Raw genomic sequence first — 23,507 nt, forward strand, 5'->3', positions numbered from 1 at the left:
TCGTGGGGACTGACGTCCGGTTCTTGGAGGACGGCTTCCACGTGAGCGCCTCGGAACTACCATTCGGCAGGTTACTCCGTCTCCTCCTCTAAGACACACGCTCGGATTTTAAGGTTTTTAGAAAAGCAAACCGTGGAGCTGCGGGAGATTCTGCTCAAGTCTGGCCACGTGAGGCGGGGGAGGAAAAGCCAACACACCCTAAACCGGGGGTTCTCCGTCGGGTGGCAGTGTTCCTGCAGGCGTCCAGGGCACCCGTGAGGGTGCCGGGCTGAGCCCGACGACACCGGGGGTCAGAACGACGGAACCTTCTCTCCTTTCAGGTGCCTCGCTCGACCTTACGTAGGCAAACAGCAACGGTCCTGCTATCTGAACCCAAACGACACGTGGCACAGCTTCCCACACACTGAACCTACTGGAACAGCAGCTACTGTGCACGCTGACGCGCCATTTTGTTTCGTTTGAACTTGTACCGGGATTTTTCGCCCTTCCAGAAAATCGCATCGCCACGGCCAGTGCGTTCACGCGCGGCTGGGGCCGTGGGCTCTGCAGGCCTAGCGGCTGTCTGTACCCGTGGTGTGCACACACAGGGAAGCACCTGACCATCTCACCGCTCCTGAGGGTCTCCTACAGGCGTGTGCATAACGTCGTAGTTTCCTTCTACAGTTAGCAGTCTCCTGGAAGAACCAGCGTTTTGCAATTAGGAAGGCGTTTTATTACCCACGTATTCCACTTCAGGGTCAGCAGTAGGGCGTCCCCAAATGCTTCTTATGTAAGCGGAGTGCTTGCTGCGTCCTGTTCGGGCTGAGAAACGCTGCTGAGACAGCCACTCTCAAACACTATCTTCAGGACCCCTTTATATTTTCAAAAATTACCAAGGACTCCAAGAGCTCTTGTTCATCTGGAATATATCTACTAATATCTACACTAGTAGAGATGAAAACACACACTTAAAAATAACAACAAACTGGGGCATCTGGGTGGCTCAGTCAGGTAGACGTCCGACTTCGGGTCGGGTCATGATCTCATGGTTCGTGAGCACCGAGTCAGGCTCTGTGCTGATAGCACGAAACCTGCTTCGGATCATCTGTCTCCCCCTCTTTGCCGCTGCCCTGCTTGCTCTCTCCCTCATTCCCTCTCTCTCTCTCAAGAAACGACAACAACAAACTAATTACATGTTAAAAAGGTATCTATTTTTTCAAAACTAAAAAAAAAAATCAGGGAGCAGAGGGGCACCTGTTACACGTATGTAGATAAATTCCTTCAACGTTCGGCTTCACAGAAGGAAGCCTCTCTGCTCTGTGTGCTGTGCTGTTTCGCTGACTGTAGCACACAGAGAACGCCCAGCCTCACACAGCAGTAAAGCTGGAGAGGAGACAAGGGTGTTAACAGTTTCTTAGCACAGCTATGGGTGCTGTTTGTTGGTGCTGCCCCCAAACAACAAGCGGCGGTTTCTTAAGAGTGACTTTTGCGACGTGGACTCTGAAACGTATCGTCTGTTGGAATCCATCACTCCGTCCTGTACTGGGAACGCATCGTCCACCTGCCCACGTGTGATCCTGTAATATCCTGCAGCGGTCACCTGGAAACCGGGAGTCCCCGAGTCCCGTGGACCTGTGCAGTGCCGGCCCATTTCAGCATACGTACGGAGAAAGTCATGTTTGTTCATACCACTCTGAGCTCATCGCAAAAGTCTCAGAATTCCGAAGCTCTCAGGTCATGGTGATGGGGGTAAGTTTCTCAAAATTCTAATTTTTGCTTGAAGACTCAAATTGTATCACTGGCCACAAACACTATCATCTGTTCTTGATGACACAGTCTTGCTTCGTTCCTTGAGAAAGCGCCTACCGAATGCGTGACTCTGACCAACCACAGCGTCTGCCCGCCCCTTTTTCAAGAAACACTGGTCTTCCGCGGGGAAAGCGGTCAGTTCCTCAGGCCAGCCGCACCGCAAGCGTCTTCCGGTACTTTCTGTTTCCTCCCCCGGAGGACGCGTGATCGCTTCGCCGGGGTCGTTCTGCAGCACCCCGGCGTCGCTCTGGCACAGGTGGCGAAGAACCGGTGATGACCAGCTCGGTCTGGCACTGCCGCCCTGGCGTGCGTCGCGGGGACGGCCGCTTGGCCCGCGGTTACGTCTGCAGCAGGACTGACAATGCCAGCGGAGTGGACGAGGCCAGGGACACGTGAGCATTACTACGAAATGGGTGTTGCTCCCACGGCCCTCTGAAACGGTCTCGGACCCGCAGATCCAAGAAATACATTTTTAAAACTGCAGAGAAAGGTATTTTTAGCCGGAGGCTTTCCCATGAACCGACGGGGATGTGCAGGACAAATCACCGAAATGAAATGAACCCGGAGCGGGGCTCCCCGGGCTGCGTTCCTCACGGGCAAACTTCTCTGAAGATTATTTTGTGTCCAAACATTGGTATTAAATATTGATGAAGAAACTGATGACAATTTTTGATAATCAGCTTTGTGGTTACAGTGCCTTTGCCATTAAGTACAATTAAGCTTTCAATTTTGAATCTAGAACGTGGGAGAGAAAAATGTTTCCCTTTAAAAAACTAATTAGGCTACGCGACAAATGTTATTAGTACACGATGTTCATCTACAAAAGCCCGAGATCCTACATGAACTGAAGAGGTTTAAGTGGAATTTATTGTCCGAAAACAGCACAGGGAGAACTATAACAACTGACGAGGCTCCAGACTTCCCGCTAAACGGGGTGGAGGGACAGGAGGTGACGCTGGGCTAGCGGGCTGGCCTCTCGGAGACAAGGGACTCAGCTGCACGCCGGTCAAATGCAGGGGCCATAAAGCAGAGTTCGATTCCACGGATCACTGTGGAGGAGGGAAAACTGTGCCCAGACCTGATTCCGGCTGTGGCAAGGGAGCTGGGTAATGAGTGTGTCTGTTCATATTCATTGAGCGTCTGTAGGTTTATACTAGCATTGGCGAGTTTCTATCCATGAAAACATTTAACCCAGGGCTTGCCAACCTTTTCCTCAAAGTGTCAAAGAGCGAATGTATCAACCTGTGCAGCCACAGTGATGGGGCTGCAGGCTGAAACCAGCCGGGGACAGCACACCAGTGAAGCATGCAGGTCATTCCAGTCAAACTCCAGCGACAACAACAGGCAGTAGGTTACGAGGTGCTGACCCGATCTTCGATTAGAGAGAAGAGCCTCAAAATAGGCACTCTGAAAATGTCTCGAAACCAGAAAGAAAGGCCTTTGTACTCTAAAACAGAAAAGCCTAACCTCAGACCACACCTTCCAAAATTCAGCCACACGAGCATTATTAAACCAACATTCTACAGACTGAGCTACAGGAAAACGTTGAGACGGACAAAGTTTCTTCGTTCTGTGGAGTTTTGGGGGAGCGCTACAAGATCTGGGGCTCACCGCCAGGTTCGCACAGCACCTGACGCCTCCGTGACTCTATCAGGGCCGCAGAGGCGGGACCTCAGGCAGCCTTCACCGCATCCCTGAGGGCGAGGGATGCTAACACCCTCGCTTCACGGAGAGGATGGCGAGGCTGGGAACGGGGAGGCGGACGGCCCAGTCATCGGAGCCCCATGTGAAGAGGTCCACTTGGCCCTTCAGCCTGAGGAACTAGCTTCCAGACTCTCATGCCTCCCAGGCCCAGACCACTGTGCTGTGGCGCAGTGTATATGCAAAGCGGGAGGGCCTTACATGCTGGGATGAGGGGCTCTCAGTTTTTCTGTGGGTGACATCAGATCTATCGTTAAATCAGGAGACACGGAAGCGCACTGGTTTCGCTCTCACTCAAAGGAACACCGGTCGAAGGTGGCGTTGGCCCTCCTCCTCTGGGCCTCAGTTTTTCTACTTGTTCAGGAGGCTGGACCAGGGAACCCTCCACCTCAAAATTTCTGAAGAACTGTGTCAATACCCGTAGTCACCTTAAATGTGTGATGTTTACTATTACACAGTTGAAAATATTGACCAAGAAAACAGAAGCTTTCAGGCATCGTTAAAAGTTGGTATAGGGGCGCCTGGGTGGCGCAGTCGGTTAAGCGTCCGACTTCAGCCAGGTCACGATCTCGCGCTCCGTGAGTTCGAGCCCCGCGTCGGGCTCTGGGCTGACGGCTCAGAGCCTGGAGCCTGTTTCCGATTCTGTGTCTCCCTCTCTCTCTGCCCCTCCCCCGTTCATGCTCTGTCTCTCTCTGTCCCAAAAATAAATAAACGTTGAAAAAAAAAAAAAGTTGGTATAATATTTAAATAGTACTTTGTGCTATCAGATTTTCTGAACGTTTTTCAAAAAGAAAATGAAATAATTGCCAGTATCTGCGTATGCTTTTAGCTCATCGAACAGAAGGTAAAGCCTACCATCTATTTAAATTCCAGAAGACGTTCCGAGCTGGATTATTCATGGCAAGTAAGCCACTGTGTGAAAATACCTTTCTTTCAAAAGCAAAAGGTATCTGAAGAATTCTCAACCGCATGAGAGGCTTTAACGGCCAACTATGAGCAGAGCCCGGCCACCACCGTTTGGCTGAGCACGGGGGGTGGGGGGTGGGGGGTGCCTCGGTGACCTCGCAGGGCCGCAGGGCTTGGGGGAGGGGGACAGGCGAGGCCCGGGGGTGCAGCCAGCAGATCCTGACCTGCAAATGCGACGCCTCCGGCTCCCGGCCAGGAAGGCGGCCGCAGAGAGCAGGTAGGCGGCGCGTGTGCACAAGGCTCGCAACCCAACCCAGCCCCAGAGGAAGGGAATTAGGGACCACGGGACTCAGTTTACGGCAGGGCGAAGCATGGAGCGTTCGGGGGTCTGGCTTCGGTCTATCGGAGGTCTGCATCCCGGCTCCATCCTTCGCATGCTCCCTGACCGGGGGAAGCCCTCCTCCACGCCGGGCGTGCTCACTGCAGTCTGGGGGTGGGGGTGGGGGTGGGGCGAGCCGAGGAGGAGCCTCTGAAGACCGCGTCTAACCTCACACAGGGCCTCCGGCCGAAATGCAAACCAGGGAACGAGTGCGGTGAGGGTAACACGCAGGGAGCAGGGAGGCAGGCGAGGGGAGAGGCGTGACACTGGCGGCTCCTGGGACACCCTGACGCCCGGGTGCCTCCCACAGACAGCAGCTGCCTGCACCGGCAGCCTCGAGAGTCAGCGGGAGCGATGCCAGAGTTGGGGTAGGGGCCCCTGCTACCTTGGGTGGCGCTTCGTCGGACCCTCCGGAGTCCCAGGACACTGTGACCTGTCTTCGGGATTCCATCCTCATTCGTTCTTCTTGCTGAACCTTCTCCTCCTCCAGGATGGTGCTAGAGAGAGAACACACGGTTCAAGGGGAGCTGACAGCCGGAGCGAGCGGGCACACACCGGGCCCCCCACCCCCGGGCTGACGTAAGGAGCGCCGGCCGGCCGACGAGAGGGCAACGAGGACGAAAGGGAGAGCCGATCCGGTCTCTAAGGCTAGAGGAGCCCCGGTCCCGACCGCGAGCCCGCTTTCAGCACAGCCGCAGGGGAGAGAAGGGCAGCGGGTGAGACCGGAGAGCTCGGGGAAACCCAGAGGAGCGCCAGGAGGGGAGGTCTGTGAGCAGAACGGCACGGCCCCGAGACACCCCGAGCAGCACTGGGTCGGGCACGGCCACGCGCCTCGGGACGGGCTCCTCACACGCACACGGGCCCCCACCCCAGCGCGCCGGGGGACAATCCACAATCCGGCCAGTAACCTCCCCAACTCTCAGCTTTATCTCGTCGGGAAAACGAGGCCACGGGCTGCCGGTGCCTCCGCCCGCCACGCCGAGGCCACCTGCTGCCCCGCCTGGCCCCGGCCCCCATCCCCACGGGCCGCTGCGGCTCCTGAGCCGTGGCCGCCAGCCCGCACGCCGCCCGGAGCAGCCGCCGCGAGCCTCACCAGCTCCCCGGTCCGCAGCGCCCGCCCCCTCTGCCCCCCCCCCCCCGCCCCCGGGGCTCAGTGGGCAGCAGGTCCCCGAACCCTCGGTCCTCACCGGGCTGCGGCTCTCTCCTGCACGCCTGCGGCCCCCGGCTGCTAAGAATGACGCTCATTCACGGTTTCGAGCCTTCTGGCAGAGCGCAGTCAATAACCACCCAGAATTACTCATGAAAAGAGTGAGGTCAGCTGCACAGACCCTTTCCAATCTGGGAATCTGCTCAACTGTTTCAAAAAGACATTCCTGCCTGATGGGAGGCTGGAGCGGGCTGTTTCTCACACAAGCTAACTCATGCGATCACCTTAAAGTCAGGAAAGCACAGAAATTCATTTCATAATTGCTCTGAGTCAGCAAACCATTACTACAGACGTGAGGGCTTTTTTTTTTCTTTTAAAGGCATGGGAATGTTTTCCTCACTGATGACATTAGTGTGTTAGAGTAAAAGCTTTCGGTCCCAAGATTCCACTCCCTCTTGAAAACATGAGTGTGGTTTCCTTCGTGCTCCAGCCAGAGGATCACGGCTTAGAGAGGAGCACGGAACTTGAAGAGCGCTTAAGAGTTAGCGTCACCCTCCAGGCTGGCAAGGGGCGTGCCGAGCCGGCACTGCTAGGAGGCCGGCCCTGGGGCTGAAGGAGGCCAGAACCCTGGTCACGATGCACCGCCAGCATGCATCCGCTCGCCTCCTGCTCCCACTGGGCTGAGAGCTGCGACCTGACAGCCTGTTGTCTTGCGTCCAGAATCAGTGTAGACGTGGAGCATCGCTGTGTGCACAAACGATGACGAGGCACAGGGCGCCCGGGGGAGTCAGTCCGTTAAGCGTCCGACTCTCGATGTCCGGCCAGATTCCTAGTAGTGCTGGCTCGGCACACCCCTTGCCGGTCTGGAGGGTGAGGTCACGATCTCACAGTTTGTGGGTTCAAGCCCCAGCGTAGAGCCTGCTTGGGATTCTCTCTCCCTGTCTCTACCCCTCCCGTCCCCTTCTCTCTCCCTCTCCGCTCCTCCCTCATTTATACTCTGTCTCTCTTTACCTCTCTCTCCAAATACTTAAAACAATGAGAGGCGAGTGGGTGAGTGAAGCCACAACCAGTAGAGTCAACTTGCTGAGCTGTCAACAAGTTTCCAGCCCTGTACTGTCCACAGGGAAGGAGTGCAGGCCACCTTCTTTCAGATGGCCACGGGGAACCGGAGTCCAGCCTGGGGCCAGTGGCCCGAGAGAGGAGCTCCCCCGGGTTAGTTTGTCTGCACCCTGCTCTCATCCAGGGCCCTCAAAATAAGTAACAGACCCCGAATCAGAATTTCCAAACGTTTCATAGTTTTTAACGACTGAAAAATCCATAAAAGTCAAGGAAAAATCATCTTTTTTTTTTTTTTTTCCAACTTCTTCAAATAATTAAAATACGGGCAAGCTATGAGGTGGCCAAGCAGGACATATTCTTTAATGCCACGGGAACTGCATTTTAAGTAGGCCCCACTGAGGCAGTTTATTTCATAAGGCTTGTTTTGTGATATGGGCCACCCTGATCTTAAGGTTACTGTTCCCCCACAAAAACTTCCAGAAGGTCACGTGAGGTCCCTTGCCATGGGAGACCCTCTCAGGCTCCGTCCACCCTGCTTCTTCCATCCACATCCGCTCTGCCCCACTCTCTCCGAATCCTTCACCGTAGCCCTTTGACCACATAACCACGTATGCGATTTCGCTGCTCCGTGGGATCTGGACTGTACGTGTCCCACCGCTGTCCTGTCCATTTACAGCACGTGCACATGCCAGGCACTGCGGTATCTCTTTAACCGAACCCGCCAGTCACGTCCCTTGTAGAGCAGCAGTAACGGGGAAGACTACTTGGATCCCGGTATTTGGTTCTCATCCCAAAAATCACATGTCGGAATGCTTCTGCGAAACCGTCACTTGTTGCTCAGAGTAGTCAAGAGTATAAATAACTCATAAAAGGTCTGTTTCTACAGTGGGAAGACTAGTCCACAGACGGAGCAGGCGTGCACACGGAGACATTTCTGAGCCGTTCTCTGCAAAGCTGCGGCACAAGCCCGAGCAACAGGCTAGAAAGCGCAGAGGGTCAAGGAGGTCAAATTTAAACATATTTTCCCAAACTGCAAATATTTTTAGTAGCGATACGTTCCATGTGAAAGAGTCGGGCCGCCTGCTGTGAGCTGGCAGGGAGCCCCCACGGTCCCCCCTGGGACGCCAGCCTCTAGGTCTCAAACTTGCAAGCAGACGAACGGGCGAGGGCTTGGGCTTTTCCTTTACAGACATCCGAACGCGTGCCCATCCGCCAGCCCCACTTAGTGAGACAGGTGTGAAAGGCGAAAGAAGTACAGTCTGTGATGTTTCTTTTGTTTTTCCACTTCCCTCACAACAACAGAAATGGTCCTCAAAGGAATCGAGTCAGATTCCGAGGACAGAGAGCGTGGGGGGGCTGCCGACTGTGCTCTCGTGGTCTTGCGCCCTCCGTGAGCAAGTACGGCGAGGTCTGATTACATTTCCATTCTGGAGCGACAAAATGTGATTTCACTTCTGAGGCATTTTCATGGAGAGGAAAGGAGTGGTCCAGTGGGTTCCTCTCCTTCCAGGACTGAGCTAAGACACAGAAACAAATCTTCAACCCAGACTGGGTTCGGAGTGGAAAAGGGCCATCAGTCCCGCACAGCTGACGGCCGAGCCGTCCAGGCTGTCCAAGGAGACAGCGAGAGCCACAAGCTGTGGGCTGCGCCTCTGCTGGCCTGTGTGGCTGCGGGTGGCCTCGTCTTTTTCAGGGTGTCTGCTTATTCCTAAACGAGACTAGTAGTGTCCGTCCCACCCATCGTTAGGGTGGGGAAACAAAGCATGCGGGGGGGGGGGGGGGCGGAAATCAGTAAAACTTTTAAGTAGATGTCAGTTGGCTCCGCACTTTTTCACCTGACCTTCTGCTACTAGGAAAGAAAGGAGATTTTCTGTTTCGTTTCTGCGGCGTTTCTCGTGTGAGTGGAGGCACTACCGTTCGCTCCTCTGAAACTACACAACATTTCTCCTTTTAAGTATGGGAAATACCCTTTGCTTGAATAACGTTATTTTCAAGATTGAGCTTTGATCACCTAAACACAAAATCAGTCTGGGTTTACAGGCTACTTAGGCGAATCTGGAAAACATCCAGACTGAAAGGAAAAGAAGCCAAGAGGGAAAGAGCTCGTTCTGGCAAGTTCTCAGGAATACCAGTTTTGAAACATGATCTCTTTTAATTACCCAACACTGCCTCACCACAAAGGAATGGAATTGACCTTTTAACAACAACAACAAAAACCCGGCTGATATCTTTGCAGAAAACAAGTCTGGAGACTTTAGATGAAACTGTGAACCGTGTATCTGTAAGTGGCTGACTGGGGAGCTGAATGCAAAACCTGCAGTGGTACAGCGCCGGCCTGGGCTCTTCGTCTCTTACAAACGGCAGAGGAGCCTGGACGTCTGGTTTCACGAATGCACCGAGACTGCGTTTCTCTTCGTGTTTCCCAAACTGCAGGAAATAGCGCACTTTTGTTTGCTTGTGGCACTGCTCATCTCAAAATGCTTTTCCGAGAAGGGATTTCTACTGAAATCTTTCTTGGGGCACCTGGGTGGCTCAGTCAGTTAAGCCTCCGACTTCGGCTCGGGTCACGATCTCATGGTTTGTGGGTTCGAGTCCCTCGTTGGGCTCTGCGCTGACGGCTCAGAGCCTGGAGCCTGCTTTGGATTCTGTGTCTCCCTCTCTCTCTGTCCCCTCCCCTGTTCATGCTCTCTCTCTCTCAGAAATAAACAAACATTAAAAAAAAGTCTTTCTTTAAAAATCGTGACCTCTCTCTGTTTCTGGCAAGTTTGCACAGCTCCTATTGGACCAACACTCATGCAGACAGTGACTATGGGCTATGGACCTAGGACGGCACAGGAGAGCAGCCAGACTCTGAGGGGGCTGGCACCGTGGGGGCCATTCGCCAGAAAGCAGGCCCTAGTCTTATAGATTCTGCCCAAATCTCTAGTTGAACCTGGAACCACGCACACAGGACAGGCTCTGAGCAGCCCCGCTAAGGCTAAGAGAACTGAACTGAGACATAGGCTACTGCCCACAGCATGGGGAGAGAATCTGCGATCCGAGACCAGCCTAGCTAATTGCCTGCTAAAACACACAAACCATTCTCCAGAGGAATATAACTGATTCCAGAGTTTCTGCGATCTATCACTCACAATGTCCAGTGCACAATCTCTATATACAAATAAACTCAAAAATACTCAACATACAAATAAACATGAAAGTGTGATCCATTCTCATGAGGAAAAAACAGTGTAAAAGAGGCAACTCCAAAGACAACTCAAGGTTGGAATTAGCAGGCAGGGACTTTGAAGAGCTATTGCATTCAAGGATATAAAGGAAAATCTGTTCATAATTAATGGAAAGATCAGAAATGTCAGCAAGGAAATAGAAACTGTAAGAAAGAGCCAAATGAAAACTCTACAATGAAAAATACAGTATCTGGAACAAAATCTCTGCAGGATCGAATGACTGGTAGGGTGGAGATGACAGAACAATTAGGCGGCCTGAAGATAAATCAATTCAAACGATCCAATCCGAAGGACTTGGAGAAAAAAGACCGGGGTTGGTGGGGGCGGGGGTGGGGGAGAAAAAGAACACCCTGGGATGTGAAGGATGCTATCACAAGGAGTAACAAACACGCAATGGGAATTTTAGAAGAAACTGGAGCACAAAATACCTGCACGAATAGTTGTGAAAGTCATACACTTACAGATTCAGGAGTGTCAGGGAAGCCAACGTATGATCCATACAGAGAAAACCACACCCGGTGCATCCTCGTTAAACTGCTGAAGCCCAAAGATGAAGAGGAGCCCGTGGAAGCGGCCAGTACAGAACGACAAAGCACGGGCAGAGGGATGGTTTCTTTCCCAAGGAAGTCCCCTGACTTCTTATTAGAAAGAACAGAGGTCAGGAGGCAGCGCAAGAACAGCTGTAACGCGCCAAAAGAAATCTCCTGTCAAGTCGGAGCTCCACTCCAGTGAGATGAAGTTCAATTCGTTTTCAGATAAGAACCCCAAAACTAATGGAATTCACCACCAACAGACGTACACGGGAAACGCTCAAGTTCTTCGGGTGAGTGGGAAACTGAACGGAAGACGCCTAGCTGGGAAAGAATGAAGCGCACTGTGCAGAGGTAAGTATGAAAGGCTGTTTCTTTGCTTAAAATACTAGCTAACACACACACACACACACACACACACACACACACACACACACACACACAACACCTCATTCTGAGAGGTCACTAACATTCACACATGAAACCTATGGCATCTAGAGCACAAAGGAGCGAGGTGGTGGCAAACAGGTCTTCTCGGCTGCCAGGACTCGACCCCAGTAAGCACAGTCCAGTTGCTAACTCAACTTGAAAGAGGTGGGGAAAGTGAAACGTGCATGTTGCCATCTCTGGAGCGATCACTACAATTATAGCGCGGAAGGTACTGCTGAAATGCAGGTGTGGGGCTTAGAGAGAGAGGTGTGGGAGAGAGGCCATTGTCCTCCAGGTGCCGAACCCTCAGCCAAGAACAAATGGACCGAGCACAGGGCACTTTTGCTTCCCTCTGGGCTGGGCTTTAGCCGCGTGTTAATCTGTACCCGGCACAAAGCCAGGGTTTCTCCATCTGTTTCCTGCACTCCTCCGTCCGCCATCTAGACAGAAAGGGAGACCTTCGTGGCCGCTCTGCTGTCCCCTCACGTTCTTAGGGATAATGACCCCAGAGACAAAATTCAGTGAAGAAGAATGGAAAACGGCTGCAGAGGAGGCAAAACTGGCAACAGAAACAGGACCGAGGGCAAGGGTTTCCATGTGGGCTGGGAGGGCAGCACTCCGACCGGACGGAGTCACTGTGTGCAGGACTGACACGTAACGCCTCATCTGGTCGGAGGCCTCTCCTTACAGGTCACACAGGTGAGGGAAGACCACAGCGCGTGGGGAAATCCAGGAGGCTGGGAGCAGTCAGCGACCCGGTCAGGCAGGAGGGCACACTGTGGCCGATGGGCAAGAAAGAGCCCTGGTCTCGGAGGCAGGACAAAGGGGCCCAGGGTCTGAGGTCTGCCCCTTGTGAGCCGCACAATCCAGGGCAAGTCACAGGACTTCCTGAGCCTCAGGCTCCTCAGCGAAAAGGGAAATCGTTACTCGTTCTTAAGAACCGCTGTGAAGTCAGGGGCGCCTGGGTGGCTCAGTCAGATGAGCGTCTCTTGACTTCAGCTCAGGTCACAATCCCAAGGTCGTGGGATCGAGCCCCGTGTCAGGTTCCGTGCTGCGCGTGGAGCCTGCTTAAGAGTCTCTTTCTCACTCGTGCTCATTCGCTCTCTAAAATCAAAAACGAAAGTAAAAAGAACTGCTCTGAAGTCAAAGAAGGAAATAGGCATGGAAACGACCTTTGCAGCCGTGTAAGTACAAAAGACTAATTTTTATGAAATGCACATTTAAACCTCACTGGAAATCTGCTCACACAAAACCAAGCTGTGGAGGTGTAACGATACGCACACGGTACAGCTCTGAACAGCCATGTGTGGGCAGGAGCCAAGGACGGGTCACGAGGAGCCTCACGGAAGCAGTTAAGACATAATCCTTAGTGCAAGAAAGGTCAATGTCATATCAATTCCTACTAAATTGCAATTTACTCTTGACTTTTTAAATTACTGGTAAGGCTAAGGATGAAAAAAAGAAAACCCGACAAACAAACCCCTGAAGTTCAGACGCCGTGAACATTTGAAGACGTGTGTAGGACGACCTGAGAAACTGATTACTCTTCTAGATGATATCTAGACCCAACAGGCTGGTGAGGGAAGGATACAGATATGATGACTAAGGAGAGATTCAGACACCACCTTTGAGAGGAATTTTGGAAGTAAATACAAAACCACTTAAGAAAATACACAGAGAAGTGGCACAAATACCTTGTATCATCGATCAGACCCAGAGCTTTTCATCTAGAGTCCACTTACTAGGATAAATGAAGAATCAAAAAGGATTAAAAAGGCTTGTATAAGACACTGTTCACGGATTAAAGGTGGAAGGTCCACATCTCTGTGACACATCTGTGAAATGTCGTCATATCCGGTACGTGGATCACGACAGCTAATGCTTTTAAATCCAGGTGACCAGACTTCTCTCTGAAGTACCTGGTCGCTCCTCTGTGCGCTGAGATGCCCAGGTCCCTTCCAGATCTTCGGGAGCCGCTCTGGTGTGACCAGAGCAGCGGTGACAGGGTGTGCGCCCACCCCGAGCCTCACACAGCCCGAAGCATTTCAGACAGTTTCTCGTGACCCTGAAAACCAAGCTGGGTGGGACGCGGGACCCTGCTCCTCCAGGGAGGCAGGGTCACTTGCCCGAGATCACGCAGCCTTCTCAAATCCCTTCTTCAGCTCTGACCTTCCTAACACAACACTCACCACTCTGAACAGCAGGGTGAGCTCCTGTCTGCGCCCACGCCCGTGCAGGTTCTACCTCCCCGAGCACTGGACGCACGGTTCGTGTCCGGGTCGGGGTGGGGGGGGGGAAGCCTGCAACTTCACTGGAGTCGATGGTCAGATGTGGTCCGAAAAACATGTAATAAATCCGCGGCCACAGCCGCTCCAAGCTGTTACTTCCTAACTGGACACATCTCTCACAGGCCAGCTTTGCTTGACAAAGTTCAAAAGCAAACACGACCACATTCTCAACCTGACAGCCCGCCCTCCCCTGCCCCCAAGGCCCGCGCTGCAGACGGCCTCCAGTCACCCCTGCGGGGCCTCATGTGTGACTTCCACCGCCGCTCCCCACCGTATCTGGGGCCCCAGAGGCCCACGCGGCACGTACCGCACACTCGGGAGGTGACGGGACAAAGATTCGATGCAGCGCCCGGCGGCCATGCGGGTGGTGGCCCCTGCACACGCCAGGTGCTGCCTCTCCCTCTGGGGAATTTCTCTGGTTCTGACTGAACACAAACAAGAGAATCACAGGAGCAGGAATTCCTTCGAACACTGGTTTTTTCTTTTCTTCCTTCTTTCCCCTTTTCAACTAAGCATTGACCACGTGCCCACAGTCGCGGTCCCAAGGCAGAGCGCGACAGTGCACATATGGATATCTAGCCACGTCTCGGGTCAAGGCCTGGCGCGCAACAGCTGGAAGCCCGAGCCCGGGACTCAGCGGGCTCACTGCCCAAGCTCGGCCCTCCAGCCTCCTTATTTGTGAACGGGCAGTGGTGACGTCACCTACGTCTCCAAGGACCGTGAGGACTAAGATGACCTAACGTGTGAGAGTTCAGGGCACAAGGCCTGGCAACGGAAAGCACTTAGTAGATGCTGGTTTCCGATGACACCACTACGGAAGCTGACTGTAGAGGGCAGAGACCGGCCATCAAGGAACATGGTTTGCTTTAAGAGGTCTTCCCGAAGACCACGGCGATGGAGACCAACTCAAAGCACGGAGCGCCTTCCCCAGTGACACGTACTGGGTCAGCGTTCTTTCAGGGAAATGGTTATGTTCTTTTACCACTTATACCTTTTTTTTTTTTTTTAACGTTTATTTATTTTTGAGAGAGAGACAGAGTGCAAGCAGGACAGGGGCAGAGAGAGAGAGGGAGACAGAATCTGAAGCAGGCTCCGAGCTCCAAGATGTCAGCACAGAGCCCGACGTGGGGCTCCAGCTCACAAATGGTGAGATCACGACCTGAGGTGACGTCAGAGGCTCGACTGACTGAGCCACCCAGCCGCCCCTCCCACTTATATTCTTTTGCCTAAACTTCGTATGTGAAAACAGTGAGCATAGAAACATGGAGTTGTTTCCAAAGGTTTACAAAACCATTATGTCTGGGGCGACTGGAGTGCTCGTTCACCGCCGGGGGCAGCACGTTATATCGGCTCCGGAAAACCGGCAGGACCTACCGACCCTACACCTGTGCACGCCCGCTGACACTCAGAGACGCGCCCAGCTGGCATTCCTGTCCCTTCGCTCACCAAAAAGACACAAGAGTGCTCTGGGCAGCCCAGCTGGAAAGCATGCACATTCCCCACAGGAGGAGGGACGAACCGGAGCACCACAGAGCGAGGAGAAAGAGGGGCGACTGCCTGAATAACGCGGATGGTCTCCAACTAAATGCCGAACGAAACAAGCAACGAACAAAAAAGCACACACTGAGTGATACCACCGACATAAAGCTCGAAGGCAGGCGGAGCCAATCCACGGTTAGCGGTCACCCTCGGAGGGTGGGCTGTCGTCGGAAAGGGCTGTCTTCTGATTCCGCATGTCGGCCGTGTGGGCGTGCCCGGCTTGTCCCGACTTGTGACAAACCAGAGAGCCGTTTACTTCCTGGCACGTTTATACGCTCACATCTTTGCGTGGCAAGAAAAAGTTTACAAGATACAAAAATCACGGTGTAAAAGTTTACACTGGAATTTTATGAGTGTGTTGCCCTCATTTGCCAAGAAAGGACTTAAGAAAGTCCACGTGAACCTACCATGCCTCCCCGGACTCAGCCGCCAACGGGCGACCTTGCTGTGTGGCGGCACAAGGCCCTGGGCCAGGCCGGGTGCCGGGGGAAGCGTGAGCTCCGGGAGGGCGGATACTGAGGCTGGGACTGCAGTTTCCTTGGCATGTGGGCTACTGAAGAACTAACTGAGCTACCCAGGGATTAAGTGGTGCTTTCATTCAAAAACTGCTCCGTGTACCCTTACGGCCTGTCAGTCAGGACACGCGTGGCTCGGTGCACACTGGGGTCACGTTCAGTGCAGGTCCCCGGGAGTGCTTCCACTCGTTGACAGGCCACCCGCAGGTTCCCGTCCCTGTGCTTCTCTGGGGGTTCACATCCGTGAATAAGAATGCAGGATGTACGGAGGACAGACATGGGAGTCCTGGGGATCCACCCGTGGAAGTGTGGCCCGGGACTGTCTGACTCGGCGGGGCGAGGATCATCCCGAGCGCCTTTTCTCAACGCACAGTGAACAACAAACACATGGCCCCAAAATGCATGCAGTCCACGGTAATTGGAGTTCATTCGAGATCTTTTCTTTTAAGGTCACGGAGAATGGGATTTGGGAAACACTTTTAACTGACCTGGAGTAAAGACTCCCCGAGATTTACTACTTTGTCAAAATCTTTGATACGATAAAAACTGCGTAAAACTCAATAAAAGACTCTATTTAATCATTGTGACGTACTGGGACCTGTAAGTGTCTAAGAGCTATTATATATAAAGTTACATTTTTTGGCCTCTTTGGGAGCCATATTACACACGTTCAAGATGCAAAGTTAAACTCCACTTCTGACTAAACAGAAACAAACAGAATTAACGCTCAACGACTTGCTCAACTGTGCGCAAGAGATCCAGAAGTCATAGTCTAGGTACAGTATGTATTTTATGTGTGTGTGTATGAAACCATTCTATTTAGTTCTACAAATTCACCTTGCAGAGTTTTGGGAACAAGTTTTCCTAATGCAGCAGTCCTTCAGTGAACGCTGATGTGAGCTTTCATGCGCAAGGCCATGACTGGAGCGTTGCGTGGGCCCTACTGTGCGCAGGCCCCTGGCCTGCGGGTGCGGGCAGCACCGAGGCGAGTATGACGATCCCTGCCCTCAAGGAGCCTCAGTCTAGTAGGGCTGGGACATACTAGACTGTGAGCTCCTCGAGGGCAGGAAAGGTGTAGTCCTCCTGCCCCAGAGACCGGGCCCCAGGCTCAGCCCTCGTGGCGCCCACGGTGTTTGTGGAACGGGCTGAACGCGGGCGCAGCCGTCTGTGGCAGCACAGGGGGAGCACGACAAGAACAAAGTGCTCCGGAGACTCCGCGGGGGAGGCTCGTCAGCTGTGGAGCCGCTGTGCGAAAGAAGGCGAGAAAGACGGGCAGGATTCCACCAGGTGGAGAAGAGGGCATCCCAGGCCGAGAGGGTTAGTGAGGCCACCGTGTGAGAAAGGGGCAGGATGGAAGGAATCCTCAGTCTATTCTGGAAGCCTCCACCTCACATGGGACCGGGGGTGGGCGGTGGGGGTAACAGGAACCCACTGAGGGCTGTTCCAGTGAGGGAGCTGCTTATCTGCAGTGATGATTCATGAGATCCACTAAGGAGCTCTGCCAGACAGACGGAGGGCGGTCTGGGGGAGGGGAGGGGTCTGAAGACCCTGTGTCGAGTCTCCCCAGCTGCGCAGTTGGGGGACGGTGAGGGATCAGCGCTCACTCCCAAGACGGAGACGAGGAAAGGTACCTTTGTAACCTACAGAAGGCGAGGGCCAGGGGCTGCCCGGGAGGCAAGGTGACTGGCTGGCTGTAGGATGAACGGGGCCCAGCAGCCATCTAAAAGGCGGCTTTGGGACTCGAGAGAAAAGGCAGGACGGAAGCGGCAGACACAGAGGTGAGAGTTTAGACGGCCCAGGAAGCGCGCTGAGAAAGGAGGGCGGCCCAGGACGGACATGTGCTCGGAACTCATAGCGTCGTGGAAAAGCCGCAGGGTGGCGAGACAGAGGAGGAGTCTGGGAGGCAGGGGGAGGGACCGGCGTCACAGAGGGGAGGAATTCTGAGGACAGAATCTGTCAAATTCTGAGGAAAGATGAAGGAGAAACAAAAAAAAGTATGAGCGAAACATGAAACAAAGCACATTCAAAATCCAGCTCTAGCAGTGAGAGCACGAATCATTAGCTGTAGGACAGTCAAGAAACTGGAGACTTTTAGCCTGAAGAGAGGCATCTGGAAACACTTGAAGGACTGTCACGCGGAAGGCAGAGCTGAGTTGTTCTGTGGGGCCCGACAGGATGGGCCCGGGCCCGCAGGGGAGCGTCCCGGGGCCCCGGGAGGAGCCCCTCGCAGAGCGTGCTTCTCGCTGTACGGGACCTGCTGGCCCGTCTGGTCCCCTGGGCTGTGAACCCTGGGGACGGCTTGTGCTGTGTTCAGTGTTGAATCCCCAGAACCTCACTGACAACGAAGGAGGCGCTTAGCCAAGAATTCCTGACTGGATGAATGTCTTAAATCTCTGCCAGCAGCCTTACTAATTCCTCCCTGAAGCACGCTCCTCCCACGGAGACTTGTCTGGTGAGCGGACTTGCCTGAAGATGGGGTGGGGCTTCAGGCACTGGGGGGTAAGGATGGGCCGGAGGCACTACCAGGACCTCTTGGATCCTGACACTCGGTAATTTTTATGAAAAAAAAACCTAAAATACACCAAAATTTTAAAGTTCGCACACAAAATAGAGGAAGCGTGAAACCGGTGAAACGGCACACGTTCAGCCACGGCGTTGGTTACACAACGAGGCTCCCCGTGGGTATGTATCACGTGAAGATACCTTACTGCTTACAGTGCTAAGTCTCAGTCTAGACTTCAATTCGGCAACCGTTCACTGAGCACGTATCAGACCCCTGTGCCGGGGCCGCAGAAATGAGCACGACGCGGTGATGCCCGTCGAGAGCGCGGAGGCTGGCCGGGGACCAGACACGCAGATGCGGAATCCTCAGGCCAGGTGGCAGGGTCCGCCGTGGGCAGACACCCTGAGGGGCCCCGCAGGCCGCCAAGTCCCCGTGTGCTCCCTCCGGGGGCCCGGGAGCTACCGAAAGTCTGGGTCTGACCGCGCGTGGCACCAAGCACGAGCCGCCAGACGGCCGCGCAACAGGCAGGGGGGTGTTTTAACTGTAACAGAAGAAGTACCGAAAAGGTTCCGGAGGGTGGCCATCTCTCTGGGGGCAGGGCTGATTAGGGAAGCCCCCCGAAGGGGTGACATCTGAGCAGGATTCTGGACACCAAACAGGTGGTCATGTGTCGGGAGAGGGGGAGCACGCAGATGGCGGGCTGTGCCGGGAGAAGCGTAAGCGGTTAGGAGCGTGCCGGCGATGGGAGGAGGGCTGGGGACGGGACTGACAGGCAGCCGGGGACGACATTCCTGTGGGTCTTGTCGGCCGTGCTAAGTCTGTCAGAAGTTGGGGAGGAGAGATTCGGTCGCAATTGGAAGCTTATTAAGATCTTAAGGCCTAATCTCCTGAGGAGTCTAGCAAAGTATAAATAAAAGCAAACCCATTAAGAAAGTCATTATGTTCGCCCGCGAATAAGTTAGCCTCAGACGTGCGGACAGAAGGACCTCGCGGCGCGAGGACTGCGAGGGGGGTGAAGCCGCGTGAGCCTGCCCCAGCCCCGGCCCTCGCTCCCCCACTCCTACCTGAGCTGAGCTTTGAGCTCAGTGAACCGGGGCCGCCTGCTGGGGTCATAGGCCCAGCATTTCGTCATAAGGCTGTAGAGGGTGGGAGGGCAATTTGGAGGCATTGGTAATCTCTCCCCGTTCTCGATTCGACCGATCACATCATTGTTCTTCACTCCTTGAAACGGCTTCACACCATGCATCAGTATCTCCCACATACACACACCTGTGAAGCGGGATGAAAACAGACCGTGAACTTCGCAGGAAGCGGGGAGGCCCAGGAGTCGGGGGGCGGGGGAGGGAGGCTTCACCGCTGGCGCCAGAGGACCAGCTGTGGGAGTCCGGCCCGAGCGGCCAGATGAGGCAGCGCTCCGTGAACTCTGCGGCGAACGAGCGCAGCACCATTAACTTCGTCTGACGTGAACAGCGAAAGAGCAAACGATGACCCGGACGGCCCACGGCTTTTCGAAGAGGTTTACTCCTCTAAACATCCCGTGTTAGAAAATGGCCCACCGGGGACGGTGATCCCTCACGGTTTCACGAACCAGTTCAAAACAAGCCGAATGAATCCTGCCTTCCCCCCGCTGCGGTCCGACCTGCCGGTGACCGCGGCAGCCGACCCGAGGCCTAACGAAGAAAATGCTGAAGTCGAAGCCTCGCGTCTTAGGACACCCGGACTCCTTTCGCGAGGCTGGCCGTGTGTGGCTAGGGTGCTCATCGGCACCGTCACCGGCTTACGCGTGCTCCGGACTCCCTGGGCCGGGGCGGCCCTGCCCACAGCTTCCTCACTCACCCTGCATCCTCGCGGACCACACGCGTTCTCGGGCTCCTCTGAACAACGCTTGAGCGCCCGCGTTTAAAGAAAGACGAACGGAGCCTAAGGCGGAGAATGACAACCACACGAAGCTCCGGTCGGGGAACCGAGAGGGCAGACTGGCCGCGACGGTGGGGGACTGCACATCCCCCCAAACGCACCACACACACGCACCTTTCTGGTGTTAACTTCGCCACACTTAGGGCCCCTTCGGCTCTCTCCCCACGGACTCCCCCTGGGAAAGCCTCACGGGTCTCCGTCCTACCCGTGCGCGTGTAACGTGCTTGAAGGGAGGAGACGCGCTTGGGGTGTCTGCAGTACCTAACGTGGGGTGTGCCTCCGGGGAAGCAGGGCACGGCATCGTACCCGTGTGAATTACGTCTCGACGGGATCCAAATTCCAGGCATTTCAAAGTGAAGCGTGCGTGACCAAAAAACCGCCTTAGCTCTGCGTTTTTCACCAGAAATCATGACAGCGTTATTGGTAACGACAACGCAGGTCATCATTTCTTGAGACCTTAAAATGTTTCTGGTGCTTTGAAATTTACGTGTTGTTCTGAATCGTTACACCTCACATTTCTTTGAATGCAGCATTCTATCAAATAAATCTAAGATGTCACTGGCTAGAATGTACACCACTATTTTATGTGACCAAAAAAGGGGGGGATGTGACACAATCCTCTAAGAAAACCTCTAAGAATTCTTTCCATCCTACCAAAGAGCGCTTTCAAACCCACGCAGACGAGGAGGCAACGGCAGCTGCCGTACGAGTTGCAGGCAGGGCACCACGTGCCACACCCCCCCCCCGTGACACCGACTGTGACACGCTGCTGACTTATGACACACCCCAGTTGCAGAGAAGTTAAAATGGGAAAACACAGGCACCGTGGACTCTGTGCAAACCGCAATTCCCTTCACAGCAACCTTCTTGCTGTCTGGGTCACACAGCCGACGAGCGGGGCTCTGGGACACAGAGCCGTGTCCGTCAGACCCCAGGGCCCTTTCTACATTGTGCCACGCGATTTCCTACTCTGCTAAAAAGCTCCTTCCTTCACCTGTTATTACTTAGGGCGTTGGATGAAACCAACAATCAGTACACAGAAGAAAAAATAGGAACACAGACTCGATGTACATAAAGTGATTTCTAAATACAGGGAAAAAAGGTACATAACGTTACGAAGACATCTCCTCTGAAACAGTTTAAAATCTAGCAGAGAAAACACACACACAGACTTCTCACAAGATGAATGCTGAGCGGCGTGGCCAAGAGAGAAAGCGCAGGGAGCACGGCGACGGGCAGGTTCCGTCTGTAGGACGCGCCCGCCACAGGAGGCTTCGCAGAAGAGGGGACGCTTGAGGTGGCCCCGACAGTGGGACAGAATCTCACCCAGAGGAGACGGGCTTAGGACATGCTCCAGGCAGACGGAGTTACGCCAGAAGAGTGGGGTGGGGAAGGAGTGTCGTGCGTATCAAAAAGGGAGACTGGTCTCAAATGTGACGGAGCAAGGGCCACCGTCGCGCCACTCAGGAGGGTCCGTGACGGCCCACAGAGCAGGAGGACGGCGCCCGACCCGGAGCAGGTGGCAAGGCACGGGGTAGGCGTCGGGGCAGAAGCCACAGAGGACCCAGGAGCAAACCGTGAGGCCGTGAGACAAGTCAGGAGGAGGTCAGACCCCAGGACGGGACGGGACCCCAGACCCGTGAAGCACGCGGTCACAGAACCAGAGGGACAGGTCGACCACGTACGGTCAGTCACACGGAAGGAACGGACGAGACGGCAGAGAGAGACGGGAGGGAAGGGAAAGATCTCCCCCAGGGAGGGATGCAGAGACGGCAGAGCGAGACAGAAGGGGGAGGAGAAGAGGGCGAGAGCGGGGCCTCCCAGAAGTGACACACAACGCCGGCGCTCGCTTGGCGCCCCGTGCCCGGCGAAGGAGCGGTCAGACAAGGGAAGGCACGTCAGCCCACGCCGTGAAGAGAGGTGACGCCACGTGCGTTGTGTGGCATACACGAAGCACAACGTAACAACACGAAACTTCACGATACTCACCGAACATCCACACGTCACTGGCTGAGGTAAAACGTCGAAAGTTGATGGACTCTGGAGCCATCCATTTAATAGGCAACTTTCCTTTGGAAGCTAGAAGATTAATTTTAGAAAGTGAATTTTCCTTGTTATCTGCTCAAGGATCTCACAGCTACAGCTAGCAGAGACTTTTACTTCCAAAATAAAAAGCTTTAAGCACCTGACCCCTTGGACTCTGCTTATTTGGGAGAGCTACTTTCTGTTTCCTGCCTTTCTGTCAGGTCACTGGGAGTAGCTGCTGAGGCCGCGGGAGGGAGATAAAACACTGAGGTCCTTCCCTCCGCAGAGAGGCGGGGAACGAGGGAGAGGGAGCCCCGCGCCCGGTCACGCGGAGCTGGGCGGTTTCCCCGACAGCTCCTCGTCCACAGGCTGCAGCCTCTGCTAAGGACACGTGGTCGGCTCTCGTTCCCAGTAGGGAACCGGTGTTTCTAGGGAAACACGTACGTACACATACGACGTCTCACATCGACTCCAACCTAAGCCCCGAAAACAACTTGTCCTGGTAGGCTCTCTTTTCTTCAGAAAACGAGGTTCAGACGCGTTACGTGACTTGCCGGAGGCCGCCCCACCGCCAGGTGCCAGAGCTGGGGTTCAAGGCCAGGCCCTGGCCCAGAGCCAGAGGGGCTCGGGCCGTCCGGCACCGCCCCCACCCGTCCCCACGCCCCAGCGGAGACAGGCTCCAGATGCCCGCTGCCCCTACGAGAGCACCACATGACTGCGAGTTACAGACGTCAGCGACTGGCCGAATGCGCCAACTCGGGTCACGCAGGGAGGACTGGCGACGACGCCGTCACCAGTACGTGAAGAGCAGGACGGACGATGGAATGAGAAAGTGCAGTCCTCAGGACAGCCTGAAGCATCGTGCTTTCGAGGCCACACAAACCTTCCTTCTGTGCCACGAAGGAAAGGCCTCAGCGCCCCACTGAACGTTCCTTCGGCCGTGCGGTTACCACGTGGGCAGCCCCGGGTCCCCCTTCTCGAGGAGTTCTAATCCTAAGAGGTGGAAGCAGAGTCTACTCGTACACAGCGGGGGGCGCGGCACAGACGCCGGGTCAAGGCCACGTGCTCCGGAAGCAGAGGTGGCCGAGGAGCGAGCGGTGGGTCAGGACGGCACCGGCAGGGCGCGGAGCTGCGCGGGGCGGGGCAGGAGCCCTGGGCCACAGGGTCCGGACCTCCTCCTGCCAGCGCCCAGCGCCCCTCAGCACTCTCAGGAGACGGCTCTGCTTCATGGATTTATTCCCACTCGAAGCACCTTCACGGCCACGGAGGTCAAATCCTCTGTGCGGCGCCTTCCAAACCAGCGACTCGGCACCTGTGTTCTGAACGAAGGGCCGCTGACCCCTAGGAGTGCTCTCCTGGAACCCGACGGACTGTGCACGTAGGGACCTGAGCCGGCAGCAAGCACACGCGCCTGTCAGCTGCTCACCACAGATGCCACCAATGTGCTGCGGGGCCTCGGCCGCCACCCTGCTCGGGGCTCAGCCTTCACTGGGAGTCCCGCGCCTGGGCTCGTCAGGGATCGGGCGGGGTACGAGAGATACTTCAAAACAGCAG

The 23,507-nt window shown here is 54.8% G+C and overlaps 1 protein-coding gene across 30 annotated transcripts in view; it reads right to left on the reverse strand.

The window, feature by feature from the left end:
- PTK2 (protein tyrosine kinase 2) overlaps positions 1 to 23,507 on the reverse strand; it is a 258,384-nt gene that overhangs the window by 33,195 nt on the left and 201,682 nt on the right. For 28 of the 30 annotated variants that reach the window (XM_045049564.1, XM_045049561.1, XM_023248624.2 and 25 more), the window contains 3 exons: positions 21,918 to 22,007; positions 19,076 to 19,280; positions 5,160 to 5,271 (listed from right to left, as the gene is read on the reverse strand). In XM_045049564.1, coding sequence (XP_044905499.1) covers positions 5,160 to 5,271; positions 19,076 to 19,280; positions 21,918 to 22,007 — 407 coding nt within the window. Of the gene's footprint in view, positions 1 to 5,159; positions 5,272 to 5,961; positions 6,810 to 19,075; positions 19,281 to 21,917; positions 22,008 to 23,507 lie in introns of those variants that run through there. The other 2 variants (XM_045049569.1, XM_023248640.2) reach the window with 2 other exon arrangements.

Source organism: Felis catus, chromosome F2, assembly GCF_018350175.1.
Source record: "Felis catus isolate Fca126 chromosome F2, F.catus_Fca126_mat1.0, whole genome shotgun sequence".
Classification (NCBI taxonomy): Eukaryota; Metazoa; Chordata; class Mammalia; order Carnivora; family Felidae; genus Felis; species Felis catus.